The sequence below is a fragment of the Lepidochelys kempii genome, chromosome 1 (assembly GCF_965140265.1).
Source record: "Lepidochelys kempii isolate rLepKem1 chromosome 1, rLepKem1.hap2, whole genome shotgun sequence".
Lineage (NCBI taxonomy): Eukaryota > Metazoa > Chordata > Testudines > Cheloniidae > Lepidochelys > Lepidochelys kempii.
This window is the reverse complement of record NC_133256.1, coordinates 199,498,596-199,508,865: the sequence shown is the minus strand read 5'-3', so window position 1 is coordinate 199,508,865 and position 10,270 is coordinate 199,498,596. Positions and strand designations below refer to the sequence as shown.

At 46.0% G+C, this 10,270-nt stretch overlaps 1 protein-coding gene across 1 annotated transcript; it reads right to left on the bottom strand.

Moving 5' to 3' along the window:
• Nucleotides 1-441: 441 nt before the first annotated feature.
• CLDND1 (claudin domain containing 1) lies at nucleotides 442-9,717 on the bottom strand. The gene is made up of 5 exons (XM_073308531.1): nucleotides 9,617-9,717; nucleotides 4,454-4,749; nucleotides 2,277-2,384; nucleotides 1,699-1,836; nucleotides 442-1,582 (listed from the first exon to the last, which is right to left on the bottom strand). The coding sequence occupies exons 2-5, from the start codon at nucleotides 4,734-4,736 to the stop codon at nucleotides 1,362-1,364; spliced, it is 750 nt and encodes a 249-aa protein (XP_073164632.1). The 5' UTR covers nucleotides 4,737-4,749; nucleotides 9,617-9,717; the 3' UTR covers nucleotides 442-1,361.
• Nucleotides 9,718-10,270: the final 553 nt, after the last annotated feature.

Sequence of the window (10,270 nt, the reverse complement as noted above, 5' to 3'; positions counted from 1 at the left end):
GTTTCTTTTATCAAACCAGCAGCAAGAAAGGAAGGGGTTTAAAACTTGTTAACCAACTGGGAACAGAATTTTTTTACTCTCTGAATGTTGGGCTTGTTTTCCTCCAAGACGTACAACGAAAAGCTGGATGGACTCTGAGCAGCTGAAGGGCAGATTTGTATACGGGATGAGCTAACTGGGAACTAAGGTTTTTCCACATCTCACTCAAAAGACGTGACGATGAACAGGCACCCTTAAAATGAAGTGATTTTAAAAAAACAAACCCACCCCACTCTCTTCCTCCATTAAAGAGTCCCTAAGGCAAAGGGAAAAAGGTTTTGTATAGAAACTGGTCATCCCTCTCTCATACTTGAGCACTATGAACAACAGTGACCAGACAATATTATATTAATCTGTCTCAGGGCATTCCCTTTTTCAATCAAATTCACAACAACTCTGATAAAATTTCTGAGCCTTTACTCTGGTTTATTTGTGTGTTTTAAACAGGTGTGGGGCAAGGTGGGAAACACGCAGCACATTTCAAAAAAACCTGCTGTGTGCTACATGGGGCAAATAAATAAGCTTTACAAAAAGTTAGATTTATTTATATATATACACATACATATACATACACATGTTAACCAAATTAAATCCAAATCTTGCATGAGGCCTGCCCCTTCAACACAGTAAAGGAAGGGCCCGATTTTACAGCAGGCACAAAAGCTACAGCTGACTGCCCCAATCACATCAGTCTGGTCATAAAAGGCTGAGAGGAGAAACTAATGAGAGTAAGAGAGAGAAAGAAACAAACCAGATTACAACACAGATGTAGCTATAACATTTCTACACACAATTCTGCACATCCATCTCTGCTTGGTGCTCTTAGAGTGCATCACCTGCTGGGATCTCATAACATGTAGTGCCCAATTCTCTATTATTCACACTCTGCAGTTCTCTCATTCTTCTCCTGCATCTCCCTCTTTTCTTCCCCTATTCATCCTCTGCCCCACAATGCCTCTCCTGTTTTTTCAAAGCAGATTTAGATGTGAGTGTCCAGTTAGGGTAGTATAATTAAAAAAAGGGGATGAACTCTTAAGACTACTTCCACAAACAAATAAAAGGTTTTTAAAAAAATTATACAGTAAAAGTCTGTTAAAATTCTGCAGACTTCTGGCAAGAGAAAGCTGTTCAAGTTTGGTAATTTGGCCCAGAGGCCTTTGTCTTCAAAGCCTGCAGACCACCGAAACTCAACTGGCAAGAAGCACGCAGCGCATGGAGCAGATACCTGTCCAAAAGAAAGATGGGGTACGACTGGGAAAAGGCCTATGATATTGAAACAAAATACTGTGAAGCAGCAACTGGCCATGAATGAAGTGTCCTATTTATGCTACACGGTATGCTTTCAAGAGCATGAATTCCTTCCTGTTGGTGCGGGCTGCCCAGATGAAGAGGGCAGCTGCCATAAACTGTAAAGGAGCAGAGACACAAGCCAGGCAGAAGGACCAGCCAAATTCACCCTGCACATCATCAGGTGGGTGCAGCTTCTTGTGGAGCAGCTCAATTCCAGCTACGTAGCAGCTGACTGAGCCCAGCGTACACAGACCTGGGGAATAAACAGTACAGGACAATCAGCTTACAGTACAGATGCCCTGGCTGACATGGTCAGGGAAGTCACACTGCAAGGAGAGGAAGAGGGCTGGAGCACATAACAGGACCCACCTGCAAGGAAATGTAGGACTCCTATGGCAATTGCAGGGTAGAGGCTGCGACAGGCACAAGCACAAAGACCAATCAAAGCCCCAAAGCACATCAGCCCTAGGCTGACGAAGGGCAGGAGAAACTGCAAACGCCAAAGATCTGTGTATAAGAGAGAGAGACATCCACAGATATGTTAAAGACATGTCAGTGTCTGACATTCTCCCTGCCCATCTATGTTCATTCCCATACACTACTCCATCAGGGACCTCCAACCTGAGCTAGGAAGGACCACTGCCTCCTGTGAAAAGAGAGGGAGGAACTTGAATGTGTGTTCACTTACTGAGTTTTCCCACAACACTGTTCTCTGAATTAATCCTTTCCTAAAGCAAACAAACAAATCACGTACCCTTGCCTTCAAGTCATGACTAATACCCAGGGTTATTATATGAAGCATTAGCTGAGGTGGGCAGATCAAAATAGTTACTTCTCTCCTTATTCTCTCACTAATGATTTAATCTGGAAATGAAAATGTCCTCTTCTTTTCTTTCCCAGCCTCCTTTATCCCCCACATCTACCTACCAGAGGTGAAAAGCACTTACAGGTCCGATTCAGGTCACTACCACTATTGTGGTTCCCAGGCTCCATATACTTCTCCGCAAATTGATCAGAGAGGGAAAAACTGATGCAGCTTCTGACCATATCAGTTTCTGGAGGGGGGAAAAAATGCAATAACCACCATTAGTTTTATTCCTTATTTTCATTTGACAATCCTGCTCCCATCCAGCATCTGCTGTTCTTTTTACATGAGAAATCCCTTTAGCTATTTTTAGGGTGAGAACCGTTTTCAGAAGTAATCTTTATAAAGACTAGCCACTCCCCCTTATTCCACTGCTTCCCTGGATCAATTCACATCACACATTTACAGCCAAAGCAATAAATAATTCCTTCACAGTTCACCACTCTCATTTTTTTCTTGATTTAAGAGCACTATGTCCCCTTGTCAGAAGGATAAACAACTCTCTCATACTCTGACTCATTTTAATGAGTCTCATTATTAGGAGTTACAATAGTAAACTGCGTTTACTATAGATTAAGTAAAAAGAAAAGGAGTACTTGTGGCACCTTAGAGACTAACCAATTTATTTGCTACAGCTCACTTCATCGGATGTAACTCACGAAAGCTTATGCTCAGATAAATTGGTTAGTCTCTAAGGTGCCACAAGTACTCCTTTTCTTTTTGCGAATACAGACTAACACGGCTGTTACTCTGAAACCTATAGATTAAGTATTACATCAGAGAGGAATATTGAAAAACTGTGCTGGCATATACAGGTCACTCAAGTTTTGTGTAAAGCTAGCTTCATAGCCAACTGTGTCATCCCTTGCATGACCCCTCAGGAACGTTGTCGGGGTAGTTGAAAATAAAGTATGTAATATGCTAGTGCCGACCAAATTATTAAAGTGAGTGCTTAACTACGAGACCATAACGTTTTCTTTATACTGATATTCCATTAAAATAAATGTATTGTGCATTTATTTCAACATGTGACATAAACTTAAAATAGGCAGCACCTCCAGGCAATCTAGAAAGGTCTGCACCAGTACTTATTGATACAACAGATTGGGTATCTTGCACCACACGTATTTCAAATACTGTGTGGTCAGTGCTCTTCAGTCTTTAAATTAGACGTCCAAACAAAGCAGCGGTGTTTAGCTCAATGTGAAGAGCTCAACGCCTTGTTAAACATTTCATGGAACACAAGTACACTTTTTAAATACTTCTATTTCTGTTATTTCTGAAACAAATTTTTAGACATTTCATGGTGTTTGTTCCCATTGAAAATCTGTCCATTGCCACTCTGAAGTTCTAAAAGACGCTTTTGAGTTGAGCTAGTTGAAATTTTCATCAAAAAGATCCTTAATTAGAAATGGGGTTTCACTGAAAATGATTCCATGGGAAAATGTTGAGACAATTTCTCATTTTTCAAAAAAACAGTCTCTAAATGAAAAATTTCAGGAACACACAATTTTTAAATGTATTCAAAATTTTTCATTTAGAAATTGTGAGAAAATGCTTAACTTTTCAACCACACCGTTTCCTCTAAAAAAGTATGGAAACAAATAAAAAAAAAGTTACTTAAAAACTGTCAGAAACAATAACATTTTCACTTTTGCAAGTAATATTTACTCTCACTTTTTAAACTCTAAGTGAGAAAAAGTAACAATGACATTTCTTTCAGTTGAAAAACAAAGTGCAGAAGAAAACAAATTACACTGACTCACTTTAAGATGAAACTGAGGATTGGTCTACACTACCACTTACGTTGGTATAACTACGTCACTCATGGGTGAGGAAAATCCACACACCCCAGTGTAGACAGCGCTATGTTGATAGGAGGTCTTCTCCTGTTGACATAGCTACCGCCACTCAGGGAGGTGGAATACCTACACTGATGGGAGCAGCTCTCCTGTCAGCATAGGAAGCATCAGTGCAGCTGAGCCGCTGTAGCGCTGCAAGTGTAGACAAGACCTTAACATATCAAATACTGGTTCTCTAAACACTCACTAGCAGCTGCATAAGGCTTTCCTTTTGCATCTTTAAAACTTATATTTGCCCTAATTGTTTAATAACCAGAGAAGCTTTCTGGAAAAGTGAGGTGACACAGATCCATTTTGAGGAAATACTGTTTGATATCCAACCCTTAAATTGCAGCTCAAGGCAGGAAGGAACAGGGAAGGTGGAGGAAAACGCTATTTGGAGGATGCACTAATTCACCTGGTGGGCTGTACCAGTGAGAGTTTTTGGGAACAGTGATACATCTCCGCCACAATCCAACTGTGCCATTGCACCGGAACAGTGCATCTGTATAAGTCTTCTCATCTGCTTCCATACTGGTGAATTCCTCCAAAATACTCCTGCCAAGTTCGCTGGCATTTCCAGCTGAGCTATGGTACTCATACCAGAAATCTGTACCGATTGAGGCTGCCATATAAATGGTGGAAATGAGGCAGAGCACGCAGGCAATTACTAGAGCTGTAGCAAAGCGGTTATCCATCATGGTGTCCCAACTGCTGTGGGAGGAATAGAAAGGTGAGAAACACAGAGGTTCAATTAATAATAATAGTAACCCCCCCGAGACCAAGCACAAGATTGACCCTGCTGGGATAAACTAGTCCCTTAATCCCACGACCAATCCCTCCCTGAATGCATAACAACATCGCTTCCTTTTCACGTTCAACATGCGACAATGAAGGAGCAATGTTTCGTTCCAAATCCTGAATCCTCCCCTAATTATAAATAGCTCAAGTGTTCAGTGAACATTAAAGATGAAATATTAACCAAGGTCCCGTCTACCACAGTAATCCTACTTCACTTGTCTGTTCGGCCATTACAGTGCCCACACCCAATGCAACTTCATTTGCAACAGATATCCACTCATGCTCAATTACCACAGGTGTATCCATTTACATAAAAGAAACAGTCATGCTTCTTGCCCCAGGCAAGACTCAGTAGGAGTAGGAAGCAGAGATAGTAACTGCTTGGGAGAGAACACGAGGAACACATAGTACAATGCACATTTTTAAATATTTATGTCATACCATAAAATCCTTTACAAAGTGTCAATTATGTACCAAAGCATATATGAAGTCCTTTAAATTGAGATTTAAAGATGGGAAGGGATTAAGAATATGTCTACCCTGCAATTAGACACCCACCGCTGGCCCATGCCAACTGACTTGGGCTAAGGAGCTGTTTAATTGTGGTGGTGTTCAGGCTTGGACTGGAGTCTAGGTTCTAGGACCCTGTGAGTTGGGAGGGTCCCAGAGCTTGGGCTGCAGCGCAAGCCTGAATGTCTACACCACAATCGAACAGCCCCTTAGCCTGAGCCCTGTGAGCCCGAATGAGCTGGCATGGGCCAGCTGTGGGTATCTAACTGCAGTGTAGACATACCCTCAGTGACTGGGAGAGTGGAGGGAATTATTAAGATTTATAAAGCTTCATAGTAATGTCTCACACTTTTCTCTTTTGTCCACAAGGATCTAAAATTGCTTTATAGAAGGTATATTTAGTAGCAGTGAGTCTGTCAGTGTTCTTGGTTTTATACAATTTGGGTAGTGGCAAACAAGTAACAAGTGAGTTTAGAGTCTAAAAAAGGATGATGGGCACAAAGCACTACAACACAGCAGCATACGGACCCTGAAGTATGAACGCTCTGTCAAATATTTTTGTTTTTATGGGTTTTTATTAAAAGTAGAAAAGGGAGGGAGATTGATGTACATTGATTGCAACAATAAGAAGTGAGAGAATGCCTAAAGCATGGAGTAGGTGAAGGAGATAGCGCACACAAGAAAAAAGCTATTTTCACAGCAGCAAGTGATGAAATTGGGGATGAGGTGATAAAGAATGGAGTGAAAGCTTTCAGCAAGAAGCAGCTTACATTTCATACAGAAGAAAAGGCAAAGTAATCATAGAGAGTTGAAAAAAGGGGCAAGTCACAGTCAGAGTAACAAGAAATGAAGAGAATTTTACAAAAACATTTTAGTAGGACTGGAGGACAGAAAAGATGGGAGCATGCAAGGCCAAAGAGGAGGTGAAACCAGCCTCACAGCCTAGAAGGGTTCTAAGTGAAATTACTCCTGGGGGAATTCCGCACTGCTATGCAGAATTCATGTCTCCTGCAGATCTCCCTCCCACCCCCCGCAGAAAATACATTCTGTTGGGAAGGTGCTGTAATTACACCTGTTGCCCACCAGGAGCTGCTGTGGTGCCAGCCGAGACGGCAGCAAGCTCCAGGCTGGAGCAGCCAGTCACAGAGCGGGAGGAGGAGGAGGCTGCTTTCCTCACAGCACCCTGCCTGTGGGACCAGGTGAGGAGGCACGGGATGGAGGGCTGGATAGGGGGAGCAGACAACGCAGGTCAAACAGGGCTTCTGTGGGGGTCACACAGACTGAGTTCAGAAGGGCTGGAGGCAGGGAGACAGGCGGGGGCACAGGAACTAGTAGAGACACAGCATTGAGCCAGGATCTGAATGGGAGTGGAGATGCAGGGGCACATGGGCAAAGGGAGGCGAGAGATTGGGGGTTCAGGGACAGATGGGGACGGGGGATGGAGTGCAGGGACACATGGGGATGGGAGAGTGGCTGAATGGGGGTGCAGGGACACACGGGAACATGTGCAGATATGCCTGACTGAATGGGAGAGGCTAGGGGCTACCTGGCGTTTGCATGGGGGAGGCTCCCCAACTCCCTAAAAATCCCTCCCCCCTCCGAAAAACTGTTCCATACTTCTCCCACCCACACCCAACAACTCTCCAGATTCACTCCCAGGCTCCTTCCCAGCAATTACTTCCCTCTCCATCAGCTCCTCCATTACTCCTGACTTTCCCATGCCTTTGCACTGCTTCTGAGGGGTGCGGGAAATAAATTCTGTATTGTAGTTTAAATTTATTATTACTCAAAGTTCTGTATTAATATTCCTGTTAAAGAATCTATTTGTCAAAAAACATTCCTGAATATTTTTTGTTGTCTGTATTGTTAGACATACTTGCTGACAGATATTTTGAAATAAATTACCAAAATAATTGAAACTGGCATGGTTATATTGTGTCATTTTAAAAAAAATATGCAGAATTTTAAAATATTGTGTGAATTTTTAATTTTTTGGTGCAGAATTCCCCCAGGAGTAAATAACGTATCCAACTGAAATAGGGAGAATGTAAATGCCCTAACTGAAATTTGCTCAGGACACTAGGGAAAAATATCTTGGGAATTGATCAGGGCCTTAGTTTTAGACCTGTTAACAAAACACACAGTCAGAGAGTGACTGTGTGACGAAGTGGGGGGTTCTCTTGGTTTTTTTAATGGTTTGCATGCGGAAGGGGTGGGACTCAGTTTCCCTGGGTGTTACTGGTTTAACGAGGCGATGGGAGAGGGAGTTTGTTGTTACAGAGGACACCGGCGATGGAACTTGTGGCCCCAGCCAATGGCTGGAAGAATGGATACCCCAGCAACTGGTGACCGGGTGGCCCAGCTCAGGAGTCACAGCCGGTTCTGGCCAGTGGGAGGACAATCGGCTGCAAAGCGAGGACCCCGGTGACTTGACCAGCTGGTTCCAGCCAGAGGGTTGCAAAAGATGGCTGAGAGGAGAGGAGGTCCAGGCGACCCTGTTTACCTGGATAGAAGACAATGGACAGAGGTGGGGATTGGGGGAGGTGATATCAGATGCCCAGCTGAAAAGCACAGGGGCTCGGGACTGGAGAGGGAGAGCAGGCAGCGTCCACCTGGATGCAGGAGAGACTCAGGGTGTGTCTACACTTGAAATTTCAAAGCGCTGCCACGGGAATGCTCCCACGGCAGCGCTTTGAAGTGCGAGTGTGGTTGCACGCGAGCGCTGGGAGAGAGGTCTTCCAGCGCTCCTGGTAATCCACTTCCACAACTCCCAGCGCTCAGAGCCTATCTACACTAGACCTTTAAAGTGCTCAGACTCGCTGCGCTCAGGGGGGTGATTTTTCACCCACCTGAGCCAGCAAGTTAGAACGCTATAAAATATAAGTGTAGACAAGCCCTTAGATGTGCTGTGCTGAGGGTGGCCAGGCCTGAGGGCCCTGAGAGTTTCCTATGCTGTGTTCAGGCGCTTCATAAATCATTGTGTTTTAGGCTGGCTGAGAATCACTCCAGTCTAGGGAACAGGGTTGCATTATTCCCTCTGGGAGTGGAGGCCCTGGGGGTCCAGAGCAAGCGGACTCTCTGAGGGGGCCCACAGCGAGAGACAGGCATTCTAAGGCTCAGAGAGGTGTGGTTCCAGGAGCCTGAGGGGTCTAATCCCGAGAGAGTAGACCCCCGGAGAGAGTGGACCCCCGGAGAGTGTCACACTGAAGGGGGTTCCCTCCAGGGACCGTACCAGCAGGAGAGTGAGTTTGTGTGTGTATGGGGGTGGGGGGTTGAGAAAACCTGGATTTGTGCTGGAAATGGTCCACCTTGATTATCATGCACATTGTAGGGAGAGTGGTCGCTTTGGATAGGCTATTACCAGCAGGAGAGTGAGTTTTTGTGTGTGTGTGTTTTTGAAAAAAGGGGGTGGGGGGATGAGAAAACCTGTATTTGTGCTAGAAATGGCCCACCTTGATTTTCATACACATTGTGAGGAGAGTGGTCACTTTGGATAAGGTATTACCAGCAGGAGAGTGAGTTTGTGTGTGTGGTTTTTTGGAGGGGGGTGGGGGGGGTGAGAAAACCTGGATTTGTGCTGGAAATGGCCCACCTTGATTATCAGACACATTGTGAAGAGAGTGGTCACTTTGGTTGGGCTATTACCAGCAGGAGAGTGAGTTTGTGTGTGTGGTTTTTGGAGGGGGGTGGGGGAGTGAGAAAACCTGGATTTGTGCTGGAAATGGCCCACCTTGATTATCATACACATTTTAAAGAGAGTGGTCACTTTGGTTGGGCTATTACCAGCAGGAGAGTGAGTTTGTGTGTGTGTGGGGGGGGGGGGCAGAGGGTGAAAATTAACGAAAGGAGAGAATACGACTTTTAACCTGACAGGGTCCTTTATCTCACACACGCCCTTAGCAAGGGCGATGGTGGTGTTGAGGGGTATTTCATTATATTTAATTGGCCGAAGGGGGGGGCGGAGGAAGGAGAAACGTGACAGGCACAGCCTCTGAGACAAGACGACTGTGGGGATTTGAGAAGGGGTGTGACTCAAGAGAGTGAAAAAAATTTTTTTAAAGGGAATAAAAATCGATAAAGCACAAAATCAGCAGAAGAGGGGAACCCCCCCCCAGCGCCCTGCCCCCCAGCCTGCCCCCCCCAGTGCCCTGCCCCTAGCCCCCCCCCCGCCCCGGACTGCCCCCCCCCGCTCCAGGTACCCCCTCAGTGCTCTCCCCCTGTTACCTCCCCCCCACGTGCCCCAACTGCCCGTACCCCGCCCCGCACTCACCATCCCCTTCCTCATACCCCCGTTCCGACTCCGCGGCGCCGTTTCCGCCTCCCACCCCCGCACCGCGCCGGCAGCGGGAGCCGCACGGAGACACTCATCCGCCCCCCCCCCCAGGCGCCGGGCATCCTGGGACTTGTAGTGCCCCGCTGGCCCCTCGGCCCTCGCGGCGGGCCCGGCGCGGGGCATCCTGGGACTTGTCGTTCACATGGAGGGTTGTTCGCAGCGCACCCTGGGAGTTGTCGTCTGCACGGCGCTCGGCACCCTGGGAGTTGTAGTTTGTCACTGCCTCGGCTGTCTGCCCCGTAGGCGCTGGTGGGGCAGGGAGGAGCTCTGCGGCGAGGGTCACAACAGCTACATTTGTGCCTGGTTTCAGAGTAACAGCCGTGTTAGTCTGTATTCGCAAAAAGAAAAGGAGGACTTGTGGCACCTTAGAGTCTAACCAATTTATCTGAGCATGAGCTTTCGTGCGCTACAGCTCACTTCATCGGATGCATACAGATGAAGTGAGCTGTAGCGCACGAAAGCTCATGCTCAAATAAATTGGTTAGTCTCTAAGGTGCCACAAGTCCTCCTTTTCTTTTGTGCCTGGGCAAAGCAGAGCTAGGGCCTCCTCACATGGATCTGGTTGGCTCTTCTCCTCAGCCCTGAGGAAAG

What these genes read in the sequence shown, in the direction of transcription:
- CLDND1 (XM_073308531.1), bottom strand. Translation starts at nt 4,736, where the DNA reads ATGATGGATAACCGCTTTGCTACAGCTCTAGTAATTGCCTGCGTGCTC. An exon ending in TCACTGGTACAGCCCACCAG is followed by an intron (nt 2,385 to 4,453) that starts GTGAATTAGTGC and finishes TCCCCCCTCCAG; the next exon opens with AAACTGATATGGTCAGAAGC. An exon ending in AGTCCTACATTTCCTTGCAG is followed by an intron (nt 1,583 to 1,698) that starts GTGGGTCCTGTT and finishes TTTATTCCCCAG; the next exon opens with GTCTGTGTACGCTGGGCTCA.